This window comes from Muscardinus avellanarius, assembly GCF_963383645.1.
Source record: "Muscardinus avellanarius genome assembly, chromosome: 5".
In the NCBI taxonomy this organism is placed as follows: domain Eukaryota; kingdom Metazoa; phylum Chordata; class Mammalia; order Rodentia; family Gliridae; genus Muscardinus; species Muscardinus avellanarius.
This window is the reverse complement of record NC_137790.1, coordinates 5,387,700-5,411,573: the sequence shown is the minus strand read 5'-3', so window position 1 is coordinate 5,411,573 and position 23,874 is coordinate 5,387,700. Positions and strand designations below refer to the sequence as shown.

Here is a 23,874-nt window from a genome sequence, read left to right as displayed (position 1 = left end):
GCTTAGTTGGAAGAGCCAGAACTTAGAATTCTCTTCCTGCCACCCTCCCCTGAGTGGCCATGTTAAGACTGAGAATCCTCTAGAATGCTGTGTGGACATGCTCTGGTGTTCTCCAGTTGTTATATCCTACAGTTACCTGTAGAATGGCCCCTTGAAGAGCTCATAAATTGCTGTTTGGAGTTGGTATAGAGCGATGAGGGTTGTAATCCCAGCAGTGGATGATCTATTGAAATGGCTTTATGTGGGGGTAGTCCAGGCTGGTAGGGTGTGGCTGAGGAAGGGTCCTCAGGGGTGTGTCCTTGGGGGTTATATATGGTTCCTTCTCTGATTGCGTTCTTGCTTCTGGCTTCCATGATGTGAGAAGCACAGCCATGTACACTCTCTCTGCTTCCTGGTGCCATTGTCTTAAGATCTGTGGCCCCTGGCCTCATATAGACTACACCATGAGCAAATGTGTTTCTTCCTCTAAGTTATCTGGTCAAGGATTTAGATTATAGCTATGAAAATGTTGCTGAATTCAACAGTAATAAGCTCCATTTTAGGTCCCTGAAGATGGCTCTCTCCTAGCCTGTGGTGCATGATGATAAGGGCCTTGGGGTTACTCTTTCTAGAATCCTCTCCTAACTTCTATCTTTCCCCTGGCAACACCTAGTCCTCTTTCAGAGTCTTCTACCTTTCCCTCTCCTGACCAGCAGCCTGGACTAGCTCTGGGTTCCCACGTCTCTCTCAAAGCTCTTTGTCTCCAACACTCCTGTCATAACCCACTCAGTGACGTGTCTTTCTCCTCCACCAGCCTGAGAGCCTTATGCCACCCATTCCTTGTTGTATCTCAAAGGCCTAGGACAGTATCTGTAGCATACTAGAGCCTCAGTACAAATTTTCTAAATGAGGGGGAAATTATTTCATTAGCTACAGCAATGACATGAAGAATTCTAAGATGGTCCCAAGATCCTACCCTTCGGTGTACTCATTTGTATGACTCCTTCGATGGATGGAACCATGACCAGGTTACATTATGTGGTAAAGGTAATGGGATTTAAAGTTATATGATAAAGGTCCTCGTCACATCACTGACATTAAGTTATTGAAAAAGACAGCTCTCTGGGTAGCCTGACCTAATCTGATGAACCCCTTCAAAGAGGAGCTAGAGGTAAGAGATGGAAGTCAGAGAGATTTGAAACAATGGAGACATCTTTCCCCTGGTCAGGAAGAAGGGAAACTATTGTGCAATCTGTATGTGGGGTGGAGAGAGAGGATATGATGGAGAATGGTGAATATCACATGGCAGAATCCCTTTCAGAAGATAGAGGTCTGCTGTGTTGCTGGCATACTTCATACAGGGCACATTTCCATAGGCTATATGGTCCTGGAGTCCTGAGCATTACTGATTGGCAGGCCTTTCCACTGGGTACACACCTTCAGTATCTATGGAGAAACGGTTTTTCTAGTGGTTGTGCAAACACACACACATACATAAGCGCACACACACACCTTTAAAGTCTGTTGAGATGAACTCTCACACAGGCAAGCTATTCATGTCTTCAAGGGTAGCTGCACATCAAGATATGGGTGGCCAGAAGAGTCACTGATATCTTGATACCTGTCTATTTCTTACAGACTTTTAGCTCTACTTTCAGAATTCCCATCAGAGATTGTTTATTGATGGTGAGGGAGGAGCAAAGGTCACAGATGACACTTGCTGAAGGGTTTCCTTCCACAAAACATCCGAGTCATACACGCAGTAAAATTTGAACATGGCTTTTTCTATTTATACATATGTGATGCTTACTTTTTCACAAAGGGATCAAAGCTGAAACTAGCTTATGCCTGCAGAATAAAAATAACAAAGTTAATAGATTCTGAATTGTTTGCATTCTCTTTATCTGTGGCTCTGCTCAGATTATAGTCTTGACAAATAAAATATTAAGATTTCAGATATGTTTTAGAACTTAGAATTCATTATTTTGTGCTCAAAAAGAGAAAGATCAGCAAGTAATTGTTCTTGTAGTCATCATAGAGGTGAAAATTCTCATTGGCTGAACATCCTGAGAAATAAATTTGAAATCTGAGCAATTTTCAGAGTATAAGATTATATCCATGGACTTGAGACAAAGTTCACAGACCTGAAATTAAAATTTATGGATCTGTGACCATATATTTGGGCCTGAGAATATGGTAATAAACATTAGAATATGTCTATGAGCCTAAGAATCTCCTGCAGCTGAAAAAGTACTCAAAACATTAGAGACTTGTTCTTTAAACAAATATTTTCATTTAAGATCATCCTTTGAAAAGGTAAAAATTTTTATCTTTACTAGTGATAATTGTTTTTAGGATAACCAGTGACCTCATGACACCATCTGAACTTCAATCTATGTGTAAGAATAACATCTTTATGAGGAAGAAGTTAATGAATGTTGGAAGTTATTTTGCTGGAATTCTATCATGTTTTAATTGAAGCTGGCAGCATAATCCACACTTCAAAACTGTAAGACCCCCCCTGAGTAGAAGTACAAACAGCAGCTGAGGTCTTAAGGGGGCCCAGCATCTCTTCTATGATGACTCGCCCTTGTCCTTTCATTCAGACATAAAATTGCATTCAGCTCTAGAAGCTGCTCAGATTCCCTTTGTATTAGATATTACATCTGCACTGGTGGCTGATACAATTCTTCACCATTTATAAATAGGTGAGTGTTTTGTGTAAATCTGGGAGATGATCTCACCAGGTTTTCCCTCCTTCCACCCAATCTGTGCTTCATTTTTCTTTAAAAAATGCTGACTTTTCCTAAATACATGTTGAAACTCAGTGCTACATGCACTCTGTGTCACATCACTAGCACAAGGGGAATTCCACAGCTCCTCCTGGTGTGATAGATGCGCCCGGGCAGGGTCTTCTATATCTCCATACACTGTTGACGCTGGTACACAGCAGAAGAAAATTGATTGACACGTTAGAACTTGGACCTCAGGATCCAGTTTTGAGATTGAATTCTATGCTCTCTAAAAGTGGAGGACTAATTACAAATTGACCCCAAACTGTCCTCTGACAGGTGCCAGGGAGACTCCCTTCTTATTGGACTTCTGTACATTCTTCTGCAAAGAGTGCTGACATCAAAATTTATGTTGCTGATCCATTTTCTCTTTAAATAATAATTCTGGTGACATCTGTATTACTGCTTAGCAATGCAAAGGAACATTACACCCCTGCTCTGAGGGAGCAGAGAGCAAATAATCAAGGATCTAGTGTCAGGAAGCAGCCCACTGTATGTCAACCTAGGCACTTCTCAGAACTGCAGGCTTTATACATTGATTCCCATGCAGACTGACTGCTGCAGCAACTCTGCTCATGGGGACAGTCTAGTCCAGAGATGCCCAAAGTCCCACCGGCCATAGGGGAGAGTGGCAGCATTCACATAGATCTTGGTCTAGTATATTTTAAAATTACACCATGGCTCTTTTCGCTCAGGACTTAGCTTCATCACTATTTCTCTTGACGAATAACATCCTAGTGACATTGCATTTGACCTTGGGTTTCCTCAAATAAAACAATGTTTCTGAGTAGAACTGGCGGGTGCACACATTCCCAGAGAGAACTATCTGTGTGCTGTAGAAAAATGAAAGCTGGTGAATACTAGCTTGTGCACAGATTCTGCATCAAGAGAAGGGCTAGAGAAGCCAAAAATGCCAAATGGGGCTGGAAGGATGGGACTTCCCTGGGACCAGGGCCTGGCTTGCTGAGGTCAGAGGGAGAGTGAAGTAGGAGAGGGGAGTGTTGCGGAGTCATGGAAGGGAGATGGAAAGGCTTCGGAGCACTCCCTAACTTTGCTTCCTGGACTGATACGGGGTGAAGAACAGCATCTTGGAGAGTCTAGTCCTCAAACCTGCCAATGCTTGGGAGGGAAGCAGCACCTTGCCCAGCTTCCTGGGGACTGAGTCCTAGAAAGAAAACAACTGGGTTCAGGCCCAGGTTGACAGAGCCATTAGGTGCACACATATCCCATGCAATGCCCACTCTGGTATGACTGCATGCTGAAATATTTCAAGAAGTCTCTGCAAAAACTGTTTAACCATATGCAGAAAATTGGAAATTAATCCCACTTTCTCACCCTGTACAAAAGTCAATTCAAGATGGATCAAAGACTTGGAAATCAAACCAGAGACCTTGAAGCTCCTTGAAGAGGGCATAGGTCCAACACTGCAACACATAGGCACAGATAAAGACTTTCTCAACAAGACCCCAAAGGCACAACAAATTAAAAGGAGAATCAATACATGGGATTGCATGAAACTGAAGAGCTTCTGTTCAGCAAAGGAAACTGTCAAGAACCTCAACCGAGAGCCAACAGAATGGGAGAAGATTTTTGCCACCTACAATACCAATAGAGGACTAATATCTAGAATATACAGAGAACTCAAGAAACTCAACACTAAGAAAACAAAGCACCCAATAACAAAATGGGCAAACAAATTAAATTGACACTTCATGAAAGAAGAAATTCAAATGGCCAATAAATGCATGAAAAAATGCTCAACATCACTGGCAATCAGAGAGATGCAAATCAAAACTACCCTGAGATTTCACCTAACTCCAACTAGAATGGCAATCATTCAAAACACAAACAACAACAGATGCTGGCGAGGATGTGGAGAAGTGGGAACTCTAAGACATTGTTAGTGGGATTGCAAATTAGTGCAACCACTATGGAAAACAGTATGGAGAATCCTCAGAAGAATGGGAACAAATCTACCATTTGATCCAGCAATACCAATTCTGGGTATCTACCCAAAAGAAAAGAAACCAAACTACCAAACTAATGCATGTATATCTATGTTCATAGCTGCACAATTCACCATAGCCAAACTATGGAACCAGCCAAGATGTCCATCAACAGATGAATGGATTACAAAACTGTGGGATATGTACACAATGGAATTTTACTCAGCCATCAAAAAAACCTCAATTACATCATTTTCAGGGAAATGTATGGAACTAGAGGACATTATGCTAAGTGAGATTAGTCAGTCACAAAAAATAAGAAATCAGATGCTTTCCTTAATATGTGAGAGTTAGGGAGAAATGGGTCATAGGAGGAACTCTAGATGAAAAAGGAAATTCTATATAGGAGCAAACTCGACAACCTAAAGGAGGAGAAAGGAGGGGGAAGAGGAAAATCTCTAAAACACACAATGTACTTAAACATATCAAAGTCAATCACTAAGCCAAGCAAGGGAAGGACAGACGGGGAGGGAATGGGGTGGGAATTGGGTAGGGGTTAAATCAGTGATGTGTACATGTATGTACACACAAGTTTTTTTTTTACCCCAATATGATGTATGAATATAATGCACCAATAAAAAATTTTAAAAAAGAAGTCTCTGCCAGGCACCTGGTTGACATCAGCTTCTCCTTCTCTTGCTAAGCTAGAGCCTACTTTTCTCATTATTCCTCTGCTATTTATTAGAACTTAAACTGTTCCTCAAATATCTCAGATAAGGCACCGGGAAATTTTTCTTAAAATAGTACAAAATCCCTCTGCTTATGGTTTGTGTGTTTGGATAATAGTCACATGACCCAGTCCTAGCTGTGGAACATCAACTAGTGGCCCGAAGCAAAACGAAGAGTGATTTAAAACTTCACTCAATCATGGTGAATCCTTGCAAGTCTTAAAGATTATATATTGTGAACCTCTTAAATCAAGGGCTTCCAACGTGATTCAACTGACCCAGAATAATGTGCCTTAATCCAGTATATAATTTTCAAAGGAGAGTATAATTGTCAGAACATACTGTCAGCTGAAGAGCCACTAAAGTTACTCTAACAGGATACAAAGCGGGTCCAGCAGGTATTGTAGTTTGGCGACTAAACGTAGTTTTGCTTAACAGTAATAAATGCTGGCAAGGATGTAGAGAATTAGGAATGCTTATACACTGTTAGTGGTATTGCAAATTATATAGGTGCTATGGAGATTCCGCAAAAGGCTAGGAATGGAGCCGTCATACCCAGCTATACCACTCTCAGGTAACTGAGCTGAAGTCGGAATGCAGTGGTGACACACGAATACCCATGTTTATAACAGCACAATTGACAAGAGCTAAGTTGTTGAACCAGCCTGGGTATCGGTAAATAGATGAGTGAATGATGGAACTGTGGTGTATGCACAGAGTAAAAATGTAATCAGCCACAGAGAGAACAAAATATGTCACTTGCGGGAAAATGGATCAAAGCAGAGAACTCAGCGAGTGTCACTTATCACAAAACCGTTTGGATTCCTATACAACTCTGGAAAATAGGAAAGAACAAACTTCAGGGCCCGATCCCAGGGTCCTCGGGGGAGAGGCTCCAGGTCCTATATTTACTCTCAGATGTAGAGGCTAGAGAGAAATTGGGAAACCAAAGGGACTTCAGGTAAATGAGGAGAGGTTTCAGTAGAATGGAGGTAGAAGGGGACTTGGGGGAGGGAGGTGAGGAGGGAAAAGGAGACGTAATGAAGTTCAAATAATGCTATGTTCTTACACGAAGGTTATCAATACCAATCTCAATAATACACACGGGGAGGGCGGGGAGTGGGTTGGGCTTCAGAGAGAATCCAAGTGCTGTATGCATGTATGTGTCTATACTCTGAATCTCATTATGTTTAACTACAGTACACCAATACAAGTCTACCTTAAAAATTTGGTATTTGGCCAATAAATGAAAAAGGATCCTAGCATTCGGAAGGTTGAGACCAGAGGATCACACTTTGCAGACAGCCTCAGCTGCTTAGTGAGGCCCTTTGCAAGTCAGTGAGAGCCTGTTTCAAAAAAATAATAAAAAATAGGGCTGGGGGTGTAGCTCGGAGGTAGAATGTCCCTGGGCTCCATCCCCAGTACCACAAAAAGAAAAAGAAACAAGAAATAAAGAAAACAATAAAGAAAAGAGGAGGAGAAGGAGAAGAAAGAGGGAAGGAGGAGGAGGAAGAGGAGAAAAATTCTATGGGCTCCATCCCCAGTACCACAAAAAGAAAAAGAAACAAGAAATAAAGAAAACAATAAAGAAAAGAGGAGGAGAAGGAGAAGGAAGAGGGGAGGAGGAGGAGGAAGAGGAGAAAAATTCTATGGGAAGAGAGAAGCAACAGATACAGGAAGCAGATGGCTGAACTGCCTGCAGTACAGGACAGCTATACAGATGTGCAGAGCCAGCCAGGACAGACGGGTGAAGCCCAGGCGATTCTAAGGCTGGTGCTCAGCAATGGCGTCTACCCTGGGTGTCTGAGGTGGGAGCTGAGCTTCCAGCCCCTGCATCCCACCACTCACCATCCTCTTTGGTGCGGGTGAAGATTTGCTCGCTTCTGACGCCGTCACCGGCACGGGTGAAGGCCAGGACCTGGATGCTGTAGTTGGTATATTTTTCCAGTCCATCCAGCTCCAGGGAAGGCTGTGTGGTGGTGACGTTCTTAATCTCGCCCAGCTCTAGAAGACAAAAACAAGCAAGCATGATCCCGTCGCCAAGCCCATCAGTGTGTACAGTCTACCACACTATCTGCACTGTTCCTCTCTCCATTACACACTGAAAGGAGTCCAAGTGGCGGCACATAGGCCCCAGGTAACGAGGCCACTATGTGGCCATTTGTGAAAAGCCACTTGTACACAATCGCCCTGAACAACAGGCAGAAAACTGATGTGGAGAGAGTAATTCAGTGCAAGATGAGTCTTATAAACCCAATACCAGCCCCAGGCTGCCTTCAGGAAGCCCTGAGCAGTTACTGACTAGGCGTGGCCCTGCATCACAGCATGAGTGGACTCAGAAGCGCACTCTTTCTGCATTACTACCTGTTCTTGTTTTTTTTTTTTTTATAAATCTCAATCTACATGTATTTTAAAGTCCCCCCACTTTGTCTGAAATACTGGAGCTATGATGTTCAGATATAGTGTTCCCCGAAGAGCTCATGTTCAGGGTTGATATGGCTCAGTCATGGAGTCGTGGGGTTGTAATCTCATCAGTAGATCAGTAGATCATACCTGCTGTAATGGATTTACTGGGTGCTAACCAAGGCTGGTGAGGTGTGGCTAGAGAAGATGGGTCCCTGGGGGTGTGGTCTTGGGAATGGCTTTGTATCTTTGAATCCTTGCCCTCTTTCTCCTCTCTCTCTCTCTCTCTCTCCCTCTCTCTCTCTCTCTCTCTCCCTCCCTCCCTCTCCCTCTCCCTCTCTCCCTTCTGGCCTCCATGATGTGAGGACCAGAGCCCAAGTGCTCTGTACCCCAGCCTCACAGTCTGCACCCAGAATCTCCAGGTAACCTCCCCTCCTCTAAACTGTGTGATCAGGTTTGGTTTACTGGGTTACAACAATGCAGTGCTGAGACAGAGCCAAGCTGCAGCCCCTCTGCAAAGGTGAGTGCACAGTACGGCATTGCTCCCTGCAGTCACCAGCCGTGCACTAGACTCTCCAGCACCTGCTCAGCTCACATAACTGAAACTTTTTATTCTTTGAGGGAAAAAATAGAAAATGGTAACTGGGTGGGATGCCAATATGCTAATTAGTGTGGCCAGCCGATCATCTCCCTGGGAATACATCTATCAGAAACGCGAGGTAAACACCCTAAATATACACGATAAATCTGTCAGGTATACCTCAATCAAACCGAGAAAAGTAAAATATTTAAAGAAGAAAAAAATGTGCGCACCCTAAGGGCTGGTCACATGTCTCCTTTTACCTGGGGTGAACTCTCCTCCCAGCCCCGGCTGAAGCGACACAGGGCCTGTCAGAAACGCAGCATTCCCTACGACTCCTCGCTCTCTCGAGTGGGATCAGCTAATGTGATGCAGGTGGGATATGCACGCTGTCTCTGGCACGGCACACTTGGCAGTTTGGGAACGCTGAGATGATATGTCAAGCGCCTCCAGGGCGCGTGGCCCTTGGGTGTGGAAGTGAGTCACCTATCGCGGCTGCGCTGGGGAGTGAGGGGGCCTGGGACCTGCTCCTCCTGGGCGCGGTAGCTGCGAGTGGGAGGCCAGGCGTGGTGAGTATGCCCGCTCACCAAGGGATGGCTAGGGTGGGAGGCTGTGATCCGGGGATTCCTAGTCAGGCAGCTGGCTGCAGCAAAGGTCACCACTGGGTACCTTTTAAAAGCAGTAAGAGCTGCCTCTCCTGCACTCTTGCATTAGCAGGGGAAGCTGACATGCTGGACCGGATTGGGGGGGGGGCTTCGTGCACACCAGTGCCTCCTAAACCATTAGCTCACGTGGCCAGCCCAACCACAAATGCTTCCACAGCCCAGACCTTGGGGGACGAGAAGCTGAGGCCAGGGAGCCAGGCACAGTGACTGAGAGCCCAGCACACAGAGTCAGACTACTCAGCCACGGGGCTGTGTCATGCAGGAAACCAGTGAGCGAGGAGCCGATGGCGCCATGCCGCCAGCTGCAATGGGCTCTTGCCCATCTTCTTCCTTTTCCTGCTCTTTGTCTGTCTTTCCTCCTGTCCATCCATCCGGCATGTGCAGCAGAGGTTCAGACACAAACAACTGTCTATCCTGTGACTACGTTAACTGCACAATTAAAACAAAATGTTTTGTCACTGAGGAGCTCAAGGTTGAGCTGGATATAGCATTCAAGAGAGAATTTAAAATAACCCACGGGTGGCCAAGGCTTGTTACGCACGTGCCAGGAGCTGTAGGGGAGAGGAGCGAGGGTGAATGTGGTCTCAGGAGCCCCAGGCTGCGGCACCTGGGGCAGATGGCAGACAGTTCTAGAAACAGGATGCCTTGCCAGGGACAACCAGAAAGAGAGGCCTCAGGCCAAGTGTCCTGGAGAGGCCAGTGGGGGGCCGGCCTTTGCAGGTCATGATTTGGAGGTCTCAGCAGATGGCTTACAAATGAGAAAAACGTTTGCTCCTGCAGGTGACCAGCATGCATGCTAAATGGCAGAAGCTGATTGAACCAGATGGGCTAGAGAGTCTCCCCTTGAAAAGAGGGTCTTTCTGTATTCAATTATTTTTATTTTCCTGAACATATTTAATAGAGATGTACAAAGTGCACTTAAGATCATGAATAAAAGAAACTGAAAATATCTCCTATAAGTTTGGAAATCATATTCTATTATGAAATGTCTTTTTAAAAACAAAGTAGTTTTGAGCTGGGTGCAGCGTGCAGCTTGTAATCTCAGCATTCGGGAGGCTGAGACAGGAGGGTCACGGTTTGCAGGCAGCCTCAGCGACTTAGGCCCTCTGCAACTCAGTGAAACCTTGTTTCAAAATAAAGAATAGAAAATGGGGCTGGGTGTAGCTAGAAGGTAAATGCCCCTAAGTCCCAGCCTCTCCACCCAGTACTGCAAAAATGTAGTTTTGTGTATATTTATAGTCTACATCATTCTCAGAGTTCTAAGGCAGAACAGAACAGTAGGGGCACAGATACTTTTGAAGCAACTGAGGCTGTCACTTACCCCAGCTGTCACGTACCCCAGCTGTCACGTACCCCAGCTGTCACGTACCCCAGCTGTCACGTACCCCAGCTGTCACGTACCCCAGCTGGCCCGAAATGCTGCTTCAACTCATTTCAGAACCCACCACTTTTGTCTTGAAAGACAGAAGGGATGGGAAAAGGCTGAGATTCAGGTAAAATGGTGACTTTTGTGTGTTAGTGGCACTAGGGATTGAACTCCAAGGCATTCTACTCTGAGCTACACTCCCAGTTCTATTTTATTATTTGTTTGTTTGTTTGTTTGTTTATTCATTTATTTATTTTGTGTTACTGGGGGTGGAACCCAGAGGCTTTCTACCTCCGGGCTATACTCCCAGACCTATTTTATACTTTATTTGGAAACAGGGTCTCACTAAGTTGTCGAGAGCCTCACTAAGTAGCTGCTGCTGGCTTCAAACCTGCGTGATCCTCCTGTCTCAGCCTCCCAAGCACGGGGATTACAAGCGTGCGCCACCACACCCGTATCCTACTTTTTTTTTTTTTTTTTTTTTAGTTTGAAACAGGGTCTCACTAACTTGTAGAGAGCCTTGCTTGTTTGCTAAGGCTGGCTTAGAAGCTGTGATCTCTCTGTCTCAAGGAAGCCTCCCAAGTACTGGAATCACAAACAGGAGCCAACACCTGAGGAAATGTGACTCTTCAAGTGGACGGTTTTCTCAGCAGTGGCTGATGAACTGTTTCTGTTAAATCTTAAAAAGTATTTAACTTTCTGCTTGTGATGTACATTTCACCAAATATTGCGTATTTAACTTGTCCTACCAATATATTTAGCATGTACTTTATTTGATCACATTAAGAACAAAATACTTCCTGTACATATTATAGAAAGTATTTGGGTCAACTGCTAAGCTCAGCGGTAGTAATAATCCCTGTGTGTTCTCAGTGTGTTGTGTGTGGGTATGGTTACGTGTGGTGTATGTATGTGCATGTTGTGTGTGATATGTGTGCTGTGTATGCATAGTATGTTTTTTTGTGTTTTATATATGTGTAGCATGTCTGTGACATGTACATTGTAACATGTGTTGTGTGTGTGGTACACATTTGATGTGTATGTTGTATTTGTATTGTATGTTTGTGTTTGCCATGTGTAGTGTTTGCATGTATAGTGTGTTTGTGTATAGTGTGTTGTGCATGTGTTATGTGTGTGGTGTATAGTATATTTGTGTTTGTTGTGTACGCATGTGTGGTGTGTGCTACATATATACATGTGGTATGTTGTGTGTGTGTGTGTGTGTGTGTGTGTGTGTGTGTGTGAGTACTGGGAGTGATGCTTCCTCGAGATGTAGCTGGGGCAGATTTTACACGGTTGCTCCATGTTCCCAGCCCATGGGAGGTCAGACAAGCAGGGTCCCCAGCCTGAGGTGCTGGTGCGAGAGTGTCCAGCGGTTCCGTGGAGGAGCTGCTGACCTCTAATGCACTTCTCAGAGGTAGCAGGTAGGGAGGGCCTTTGTAAGCAGGTGCATGTTTCTAAGGAATTATTTTTTTTATCTTTTTGAAATCAAGCATGAGACTTCTACACTAGACATAATCACATGGTTTGAATTTTTTTCTGTGGGTAGAATTATATGCATTCCAAGCATTCTGTATGACAGAATCACATGATTCTAAATAGTCACACCTGTGGAGATGTCGCGGTACAGAGCCACGTCGTGCATGTCAACACTAAGATGTTATCAGGGAGCACTAGCAAATCTGAGTGCTGCGTGGAAATAGTGGCGATGTGGAGGAAGGGTTACCCCTGGAGTCTGAAACACCTCACAACAGAGACAGTAAGAAGGGAGATTCAGGGCCACTGGGGCGAGGTGAGTGTAGTAGGGTCTTTAGTTCAGTCTACTGGAGATGAGGAGTAGAAACTACAAGTACCTGCAATGACATCCTATGGCAGTTTGTTGGTAAATTGAGATGACTTTTGCAATTTTTTGTTGTTCTACACTGAAGAAATTTAAAAGCTTTTCTTCCTGTGTGAAGAGGAGTTTTGCTAAGGACCAAGTTTTTCAGTCTGTCCCCCTGTGGGGTTCCCTCTGCTGGGCTTGTGGTTATGAGTTCACTGGGGTCCCTTCCTTCATTGGTCTGAAACGCCCACTGAGCTGTCTGCATCCTCCTGTCCTCCTAGAGCTCAGCACGGGGTAGGTAGCAGTTATCATGCATGCACAGCCCCAGTGCAAGCATCTCTCCAGAACACCTTCCCATGGCGAGGGCTGAGAGAGGTGCTGGACTCCACTCAGCTCAGGCCCTCGTTCCTGAGGAACAAGCCCAGTTAGAGACAGGCACTGGCCTTGACTAGCCCAGGGCCTCGCTTTGCTAAAGTGCCCTCTTTCTTTACAGCAGCACCCTCTGTGGTGCCCCCTGCAGCCTGGGAGGTCCCCTGTCATTTGTTTCCACTGTCGGAACAGGGGCTTGGTGGCAGAAGAGAGCGGGTGGTGCTGAGTGGGGCTAGGAGGGCTCTGGGCGTTGAGGTGCATTTGTTCAACGTCAGAGGGAAGCACCTGGCAGAATGCCACATGCACTTAGTGGGATGTAAACAGGCCCCAAATCAGAGAGAGCAGAGGGGAATGCAGGAGGAAGGGAGGCTTTGGTGGGTCCAGGGGCACGGGCGGCTGGAAGTGGACAGCCAGGGGGATGCAGGCAGCTGCCCCAAGACTTGAGACACACAGCAAGGCACCCTGGGAGCCCTTTCTTGTTCTTCTTGTCAGGGGCTGCAGCCCAGGTGTGCACCTAGCATGCTCACCAGGGCCCCGCCCTGACTCCCCTGCAGCCAGGATTCATAAGCAAAGAGATGCAGCTGCCCCCAGAACATCTGATCTTGCTGCTATATGATCAGGTCTAATATTCTATGTTCTGCCCCCCAGCAAACAAGAGAACTTTGTCTAGCAAGGAGAGAGAGAGAGAGAGAGAGAGAGAGAGAGAGAGAGAGAGAGAGAGAGAGAGAGAGAGACTGAGACTCAAGACAAAGGCAAAAGAAAAGAGGAATGAGGGAAATGAAAAGGAGACATAGAAGGTGCTAGAATTGTTTATAGTCAGGGACTGAGCCCGGGATCTCCAGACTCCCAGGCCCAAGGGTTCTAAATTTAATGGTTCTTCATGGGGAATAATGATATTCTTTTGGAGGTATCTGGGCATTCTTCCTGAACCCTCTCATAGTTTACCTATGGGAACTTAAAAGTTTCCCTTCTGAATTCTTTTTGGGAAATAGAATATGATTCATAGAAAATGTTCTAGATAAAAAATAAGGTTTGAATGTTGCCTGCAAAGGCATGGCTGAGATACCTCCAATTAGTAAAATCCATTTATGCCTAACCTTCTAAGGGCCACCCTCTTTCCAGGCTAACATATTCTTTGAAGGTTTGTGAGGTTTCGACAGCTTGTGTATATGCCTATTAAAATGTGAGGCGAGAATCACAGAAAAGAGGAAAATGCCCATTGATAAAGAGGGGCCGCCATGTCCTGAATCCCACCTTAGGAGGGGTCTGCAAATACCATCGCGCATGTTAGGGCCAAGCCTACACGCCTAGTTACACTCTTACCTCCGTCCATGAGGTTGGCCCAGTAAATGACTCTGAAGCCCTGGAGAATCCCGTTCAAGGCGTCCTTGGAAAGTGTGGACCAGGAGATCGAGATGCTTTCTGGTGACGTTGCTATGGCTTGGACATTCTCAGGTGGGTAACTGGGCACTGAAATTAAATAAGTAGAATCTGTGATAACAGTGAGCGGTTTATTAGCAAAGCAATACTGAATGAGCAACACAGGGTAATATCCAACATGCAAGAAAAATTACACTCAGTCCTTCCACCAGAAAACAATACCCTTCCCTTTATCAATATTATGACTCAGTCAAGTATCCTGAGTTTGTGCATTTGTCATCACAGTTCCCATAGTCTCTCTTCTGGCATAATTTCCCTACTTTTCAGGAGGTGATCCTAGATGTGAATTGAGACTTTTTTTTAATCCTAATGCATGAATAGAAGACCACCGTCTGATTTTTCCTCGTTACTGTTGCAAGTTACTGCATTAAATTACATTTACATTACACAGTGCCTACTTCCATGTTGAACCATGTGTGGACATAAATTAGAAGCTGAAATAATGAAAAGTGTGAAAAATGGACATATAATCAAAGTTTCCCACTGCCTCATCTCTCAAAGCCCCATTTTCAATAGTGTAATTTTTTTTAGAGGAAAGAGACAATTAAATGGTAGAATATTTGCAGTGTGTGTGTGTGTGTGTGTGTGTGTGTGTGTGTGTGTGTGTGTGTGTTGATACTGAGGAGTGACTCAGGCCTCTGAGTCATACCTGAGCTACACCTCCTGCCCTATTCTATTATTTTCTTGTGGTACTGGGGTTGGAACATAAGGGCATTCTACCTTTGAGTTACATCCCCAGCCCGGTCGTCTTATTTCACTTTGCAACTGGATTTCACTAAATTGCAGAAGGCCTCACTAAGTTGCTGAGACTGGCTGTGAACCTCCTGTCCCATCCTCCCGACTACTGAAACAGGGCCTCGCCAAGTTGCTAAGGCTGGCTTCAAACTTAGAGTCCTCCTGTCTCAACCTTCCGAGTGCTGGTACTGCAGGTGTGTAGTATTTTTAGTACCGAGTTTATATGAACGTTCACTATTGGAACTAGGAGACAGTGGAAAGTATCCACTGAAAGATACATCTTAATGAAAAATATGAGCATCGAGGCAAAAAAAAAACAACCCAAGGGTCATATTTAAGCACCATCACGACAATCATGAAGATAGAAAGAGAATCGCAATCTTCAAGTTTCAGGCTACTTAGGACTTCTCTCCCACTAAAACGTGTCAGAAATCACACAGGCCACTTGCAATTTGCCTCCTCGTCTCTGCTGGCGTGCTGATGGCAGGAGAGGTCACGAGTGCAGTGCAAGGTTCCTGCTGTAATATCTGCACATGCCTATGACGCAGGGCAGGGGAGGACACCAGGGTTCCTCCTTTGATTTTTAAACACTGCTGGAAAATTTGAGCTTTTTCCATGTCCTGGTGAAGGACGAAGGAATTCGTCAGGCCCACTAGGGGGCGCGCGATCGCCGTGCGAGCTGCACCAGAAAGCTGAGATCACAAGAGGCTTGATGATAGATAGAAAGCAATCATAAACAACACACACACACACACACACACACACACACACACACACACACACACGCACGCACGCACGCACGCGTTGATGTGGAGAGATTCTTAGAAAATCAATCGGATTGCTGCACTCTATGCAGTACAGGGAAACCTGGGTTTCACTGAGGAAAAGACCCCTTTCTTGGGCTTGTAAGGAAGGAGGAAGATTCTGCGCTTTGGCTTTGCAACCCAAATTCAGTGTGACTGAATCCGTGCTCTGGACAAGGAGCTCAGGGCGGCGGCTTTCCCACCAGAGACCCCACGCACTCTGCAGCCGGCTGGCCAGAGCCCGAGCTGTGCCCGGAGCAGAGCCCGCCCACCTACCATCTTCCAGGGTGGTGGTGATGATTTCCTGAGAGGACGGCCCCGTGCCGGCCCGGTTGCAGGCCTGCACCACCAGGCCGTACTGGGTGAACTTGTTTAGGTTGTCCAGGGTGTAGACCTCGCTGTCCCCGGTGGTGTCGATGCTGACGATGTTGAACTGGAAGTTGCCCCCCGTGCTGTACTCTCGGTAACCTATTTGGTAGCCACGGATAATGCCGTTTTGCAAATGTTTCTTGGGAGCCTACACAGGGAAGAAAAGAATATGCTAGAGAAGGCTTGAGGTAGGACCAGGGTAGAGTGGACACCTAGTGCAACCTGGGAAAACAAATTTATACTTGAATACTAATACTAAATGTTACTAATACTAAATACTATTAGTATTAGCGGGATTCTAATAATCATATACACAGTCATAGCAACCCCATAGCCGGTATTCCCCCTTATCCACCACGGACACGTTCCAGTGCCCCAGTGGAGGCCTGGAACCACAGGTAGGGCCCAGCCGAATATGCCCTATCCTCTCTTATCTGTGATAAGGTTTAATTTAAAGATTAGGTACAGTAGGAGATTCATAATAATAATTAAATAGAACAGTTATAACAACATACCATGATAAAAGTTGTTTAAAACTTATGAATTGCTGCTGGAATTTCCCACTTATTCTTGTCAGATCACTGCTGACCAGGGCTAACTGAAAGCACGCGTGAGCACGGCCCAGGGCCTATCCTCTGTGTGAACTCTCTCTTTGCCTGTCTCTGCCTCACCCTGACCTTGCCACCAGCCTCTGAGGTGGTGCTCTGGACCCTCACTTTCCACAGGTCACCCAAGCCCACGTGGCAGAAGGATTCTGACCCCAAAGCTTCTGCCCTTGGGCCCGGATCAGGCTGCCACAGCTGATGTGGCTTTCTGGGAGGAAAGTTCCAGAAGACAGATGGCCTCTGCAGCATCTGCACGTACTCCAACGATCACACAGTGAACTCGGCATTCCTGCTTCCAACCAGCAAAGCCCTCTGAGCTCTGTGTCTGGAGCTTTTCCAGGCTTTGGGGAACAGAACTGAATCAAACAAAACAAGCCCTGTTCTTGTGGAGAGGACCCCAAAAGGATGGTGTTTGCAGGATGAGAACTGTCACATAAGGAGGGTTCTTCCTAAAGGACCAGGTGACTTCACAGGCCTTGTGTGGTGGTTGGAACGGGGGAGGGAGAGGCTGCAGTGACTCTACTCTGCTGATTACAAGTAGAGTCCACCAGGTGGAAGATGGCACAGGCCTCCAGACACCTTAGATTTGCTTAAGAGGCGAGACCCTTTTCAAGTCCATGAGTGCCCTAGGGTGAGGCTCCAGGTCATAAGGATTTTGTAGACTTGAAGATAGTCTACAGATGGATGTGGTTGCATATGTGTGCACATGAGTGTGTGTGTGTGTGTGTGTGTGTGTGTGTGTGTGTGTGTGTACATTTATTGCCCTCAATCTGGGGTGATCGGCTGCTCCCAGAACACCCCTTGCATAACCAAATCTGTGGATATTTGAGTTTCTTGCATGAAATGGAGCAGTATTTGCCTATGACTTACGCACACCCTCACATAAGCTTTAAATCTCCAGATTACTTATAATGTCTCACACAATATAAGTGCTATGTAAATAGTTGTTGTGCTGTATTGTTTAGGAAACAATGACAAGAAAAATGTATGTACATGTTCAGTATAGAAGCAACCATTTTTTTTTAATCTTTTTTATCCACAGCTGATTGAATCCCTCAGGTATGGAGAGGGTACTGTATGCATTTAAATACAGACTATGGATCTAGAATTCTCAGGGCTATGGAAAGTTTTCTCAGCCCCGGAAGTGCTTATAATCCAGAAAGATAAAATAATCCCTCAAGAAGCTATAAAGAGCTATGCAGAGTAGAAGCACACGGTCCTGGAAGGTGATGCCCAGCAGGCATCCAGAAAGTGGCTGAGTGGGAGTAGTGTGACTTGGTCCAAAGAGGCAGAACGGAGGAAGGCTCAGAGGAATGGGCAGGAACTGGGGAAGCCCAGCTGAGGATGCGGTGGGCAGAGCCTTCCAGAAGGAGCCAGGAGAGGGCGCCCACGTGCACGGGAGTGAGAGATGGCAGAAACAGGGCGGAGACGAAAACAAGTGAAATGCGAAGGAGGAAGAGCAGACAATGAGAAGCCAGGGGAAGGTTCTGAACAGATAAGAAGCATTGATAAATTCAGCAGGTGTGAACTGTCTAATATGCTCACCTTCCAGGGAGGTGAGAGGCCTCCACTGTCTTTAGTGGCTAATCTAAATTATATAAGAACAATAACATATTTCATTTACATCTGTATGTATGTGTTTTTTATAGAGTTTTGGCTGATACATAGAAATTGTATGTATTTATGGGTATTTTTTTCTTTTTATTTGGTGATGAAGATTAAACACAGGGGCATTCTACCTTGGAGTTATACTGTCAGCCTATTTTATTTATTTATTTATTTATTTATTTATTTATTTACTTTTGAGGGTCTGGGGATGGAACCCAGAGGCATTTGACCTCCGAGCTACACCCCCTGCCTTATTTTTTTATTCTTTATTTTGAAACAGGGTCTCACTAAGTTGTGGAGGGCCTCACTAAGTAGCTGAGGCTGTCCGCAAACTGCGATCCTCCGGTCTCAGGCTCCCGAATGCTGGGATTACAAGCGTGAGCCACCATGCCTGGCTCTATTTTATTTTTTATTTGGAAACAGAGCCTCACTAAGTTGCAGAGGCTGGCTCTGAACCTGTGATCCTCCTGTCTCAGCCTCCCAGGTACTAGGATTAGCGGTATATGACAGTGAACCCAGCTAGGATATTCTTTTTTAACTCAACCTTATTTGTGGTTTTCTTGGACTTCAGTTGCTTTTCTCAACAACCAGCCTGAGTTAGTACATTTACCCAGTGCTGATAGTTACCAACAGAACATTCATGTCAATCATTTAAATTTTTAGATAACTGGCAAAGAGTTAGACCCTGTATAAACAAACACTTATGTATCCTGGATCCCAAAGATAGACTGCCTTTTGCATTGACGAACTATGACTTTTCACTTTGTGTACAAATAGGGCTGAAGATTTTATGTTCTGAGAATATGCGTGTGTGGCCGTCGTTGAATCACAACAACTGGATGCATTTATACTCTCTAAGTAATAAAATTAATTTCCCTACCAAAGCCATCTCTAAGTCAAATTTACCAACAAGGGAATTTTCCCCTATTTTGCATAGTTTTTTAATGTCAAATATAGTGAAACAATTGATACCCTCCACTTCTCCCACCACATCCACCCCGTTGCTATCATCATTACCAAATTTAACACTAAACAACCTCCACATCCCCACCAGGATAGACACTGCCATCACGCTGCCACTGCCACCAGCATCGTCAACAGCACCATCACTACCAATAACACCTTCACAGTCACCATCACCACCAATAGTGACGTCACTACCACCACGGTCAGCCTAATGCAAAACCATCCAACGACTTCTATCACATTCTCTTCTCCACATAATCACTGTCTACACCAACACACCATTGCCTGACCTTCACCGCTCCCACCATCACCATCTCTGTTATCACCATCATCACCAACTCCTCCATCACCGTCCCAGGACCAACATCACTGCTGCTCACTTACACCGTCAGCACCACACATCCACCTCCATTGGGGAACATGGGCTTTTTTCAATCATTGCAACAGGTGTTTTGCATGTACCAGCCTATTTCCCCTCCCAGTACCCCAAGAAGCCTAATTATCTACTTAACACATGAATAAACTGAAGATGGGGGGGGGTTGGTAAACATAAGTAGACCTGAAAATTTTCTTTGGGTTTTTCTAAAAGTTGTGTTTAGTTTTAACTACTTACAGAGCCATAGATAACTTTGATTTCTTTTTTTGAAAAGCTTGTTGATTAAGTTTGTGAGGCTATAATAAGACATTTCATAATCAAAGGAGAATTTAATATGTCCAATAAAGAGAAAGTCATATTTTTAGGGGCAGAAGCAAGCAACAAGTCTTACTCTGTCAAAGTTTAAGTTTCATATGTAATTTGTAGAGAGAATAGCCATATTTGAATTTTGAGATGTATTTAAATTGAAGAAATCCTTGAGGTTATATTTTAAAAATTGATTTCTGAAAAAAATCCATAAACACAAATTTGATACATTAAGCATAGGGGATTTTAGGGGCTGTGGTGCAGTTATTGGAAAGTGCCCCTGAGTTATGGACAAGCCAATGGGCACAGGTTATGCATTAGTGTAATCATGTCCATCCCTCTGGGCAGTGGGCTTCATATAATCTCAAAACAAGTCAGTCCACAATACCCTTCACCTGGAAAAGTATTTTGAAGAATTCCTAAAGCCTTCCTGCTTGGAGCATGTGTCTGCTAGGAATAAAGAGAGATGTTTGGATGGTATAAGTGGAGACACTGTATCGGGGGAAAACATTTTAGAAATTGTACTATGGCAGTATTGTATCATTGAAAAAAACTGATAAAGTTGGTCAAATAAAATGTGACTTGGGCTATTGGTGGGGTTGGAAGAAAAGGAAAAGCAGAAATCAGGTAGGTGTTTTGAAATACATTTTGAATCTGGGTTGCATGAGATTGGAAGAGACACATTTTCTAGGAGACCACTGGCCATGGCCTCCCTCTCCCTAGCTCTGAGTGAGTACTGATGTCTTTCACAAAGGGCCCCGGATGTTTCTTAATGATAGCCCGAGGAAGCCAGGAAATTCAAGATCTTTAACACAGACCATTGCTTAAAAGCCCCCGCTAAAGAATGCACTTCCTCATCTTGTGTTTTTTGTTTATTTTTGTACTGTGGATTGAACCCAGGGGCATTCTACCTCTAAGCTATACCCTCCAGCCCGTTTTATTTCTGTAATTTTAACAGTGTCTTACCAAGTTGCTGAGGCTGGCCTTGAACCTGCAATCTTCCTATATTAGCCTCCCAAGTACCACAATTAAAGTCATGTGCCACTATGTCTAGCTATTCTTCCTCCTTTTAGCTGTCAAAACCCTGCTCATTCTCCATGGCCATCTGGACTCCCAAGTCCTCAGGGAGCATCCCTAGACCCTTCCACCAAGAAGCCGTCTCCTTTCCGTCTCCAGAACCTCCTGAGCATTTCTACCACTTCTGGAAGCCACCACAACATAGCAAATGCCTGGCTCCAGACATGAGCACGTTTCCAGAATGCAGGGACTTCCATGGATACCCACCGCACTCTGTTCAAACTGGGACATTTCTAAATGTTCAAACACAGTGGACACTCTAAGAGAATGCTCTAGCATAGATAAAGAAAAATGATTTTGATCATATATGAAGTTCAGTAAAAGTCATGGGTAAGAATGATGGCAGTTGCTCATTTCTAACCAGTCAGGAGAAGTGGCCAGACTGGCCTGTGATTCAGCTGCTGGACAGAGGCCAGGCTCAGGCCCAGAATGCCCAGCAGCATCGCCCCATGGCCTGCAAACCTGGGTCTAGCTAGGGTCAAGCTGTCACCTGGCTGGCTGGGCCCAGGTGAGGGTAAGAGGCTGGGGCTGCATTTGGCGGGTACAGCTTCATTTCCCAGGTCCCCACAGGGACAAAGTTAGCTTCCAAAGAGCCGATGTATGCGGACATGTTCATTCACCATTTTCCTTCTTAGGAAGATTTGAGAAAGGCTGTTCATGTGTCCAGCCAGCCAGTGGTACCTGCTTTTACAATAAGAATTAATCATAAGGAACCTACAGACTTATGGTAACTCTCACCTGGCAACTAGTCCTCTCAATATATAGCCAAAAAAAAAAAAAAAGCACTTTCCGGAATAAGCACGTAGAAATGAAAACAAATAAAACCTAAAGCCTAAGGGCTTCCTTCTACTCCATGTTCAAAAATTCAACAAAACAAGTCCCTTTCCACCCAGGAAATTGCTAAGTACAGATTAATTTTTTGAGTGATCACCTTTGTATTTTTATTTATTTTTTGGTACAGAAGATTGAAGTTGGAGACATTCTGCCTCAAACCTATACCCCTAGACCTCTGTAGATTTTTAAAAATTGGACACAGGGTCTTGCTAGGCTGCTGAGGTGGGTTTTGAACCTGTGATCTTTCTGTCTCAACCTCCCAAGTACAGTGCTGTGGGCCACCACTCCCAACATCCATGAGTTTCTCTTTATGTGTTTTTAAAATCCTTTTGAATAGACTATGATCTGCAGAGAAGAGCGTATCTATTCACCGTTAGGTTTCTCAGGGGAGAGGCAGTGATTTTCTCATGCAGAATTTCCCTCTGCGTTCATTTACCTTTGGGCCCAGTGATGATCCTGACTTGCATTTCTGTCCTTTGCTTGCTCTCTGGAAGCTCCCACCTCTCCCCAGCCCTGGCACTTCCCCTCCTGTAGGCCTGGTACACAGCCATCTGTTATACTCCCAGGTGCCCTTTCCTCTGCCTCCAAATTCCTCCCAACCCCCACTTCCTTGAGCAAACCTCTCTTTGATCTCCATGACAACAGCTGCCAACTCCCTTTATTTGGAGGCTGTGCAAAGGGCTGCATTTCCTGTGTCCTTCCCAATCAGCCTGCGAGCAGCCTGTGGCAGGTCCAGGGCCCTCCAAAGGGACACTACAGCACCAGCGGGCAAAGCCTCACACCGCCATCCACCGCCATCCTAGGTGCTAAGGATTAGAACAGGCATCTCTTCTGCGGGAAGAGCCAGCCACGCCCTGCATGCAGCAGCTTCCGCCCGCCCTTCCCACTGCAAGGAAAGAGCTTCTCTGTGCTGTGCCTCAGGATCACCTGTTGACAGCAGTCAGCTAAAAGCCATTACTGCAGAATTCCGCGTGTCAAGAGCACTGCCCTCCTCCAGCTTGTTGAGTGGTTCCATTGAAGAATTCCCTTTAAATAAAGGCAAATGCACTTAGATATATGCTGTCCTTATTTCCTTTTCATTACAGAATGGCGGCTGTCTGGATCATCTTGGGAGCATGTTCTCCAGCCCCCTTCCTTGCTCTCCAGCATAAACAGTAAGCCTGCTCAAGATCTCGGCTCCTGACCTGTCCAAGGTGCTGAGCATCAAGCATAGCAGAAACCAGATGGAGAAAGAAGAGAAGGAAGAAAAGTAGAGGAGGTGGAAGAGGGAAAGGATGAAGACTCTTGCAAAGGTTGTCACAGCCTTGTGATGTGTACCTACCAGGATCTATCTAGAAACCAAAACAGATCAGATTTGAGAAGGGTCCTGCCAAAAGTAAGGCTGGTATAGACTTTGCTGGTATAAACTTTGCAGCTGGACAGAGCTCCTTGGTACTTTATATATGCATCAAAGGAACTGATGACCAGGATGCTATCTGATACTCATTCATCTGGATGTGTTTCCTCCTAGAGGTGTCAGTAGAGCAGGCTGGATAAGCTCGGGTCCCTGGGCCAAATCTATCTGGCCACTTAGGAAAGGTTGTTTGTCTATTGTTTTAAAATTTATAAGTAGTTGGAGAAATCAAAAGAGAAAGCCTATTTTGTGACCTGTGGAAGTTCCAGGAACCAGCCTAGCTGCACTCCTTCATTAACTACCAACCGAACCTGCTTTGGGGCTTCTACAGGGGATCAGAGGAGTTTAGATGGAGACTGAGGCCCCCCAAAGCCTCAGGTATGGACTCTGGTCATGCACAGAAATGGCTTGCAGATGCTATGGATAGCCATGTAGATAAAACACACAGGTGAGGTAGAATTCTTCAGGAAGGAAGGCTGGAGGCCAGGGAGGTGGGAGGTGAGGAATGGTGAGGGGGTTCCCAGACAGAGGCCAGGCCTGGAGCCAGTGTCTGCTGCACTTAGTGTCTCTTTGTATTCTTGCCTGGATGGAAAAGTTCTAATTCCAGTTCTAGTAGGGAAAAAACAGTAATGTCTGCATTCACCAGGGGCCATGGGTCACGGGCTAATACATGCCAGCTCTGCCTTAGGGATGACTTACAGATATACTGGGG

General features: G+C 45.3%; 1 protein-coding gene across 3 annotated transcripts in view; it reads right to left on the bottom strand.

Annotated features, from left to right (window-relative positions):
* DSCAM (DS cell adhesion molecule) overlaps window positions 1-23,874 on the bottom strand; it is a gene marked incomplete at both ends in the record, with an annotated part of 734,316 nt that overhangs the window by 85,649 nt on the left and 624,793 nt on the right. For all 3 annotated transcript variants that reach the window (XM_080695506.1, XM_080695507.1, XM_080695508.1), the window contains 3 exons: window positions 7,294-7,449; window positions 13,974-14,120; window positions 15,905-16,145. In XM_080695506.1, the coding sequence (XP_080551632.1) occupies window positions 7,294-7,449; window positions 13,974-14,120; window positions 15,905-16,145 (544 nt within the window). The remainder of the gene's footprint in view (window positions 1-7,293; window positions 7,450-13,973; window positions 14,121-15,904; window positions 16,146-23,874) is intronic.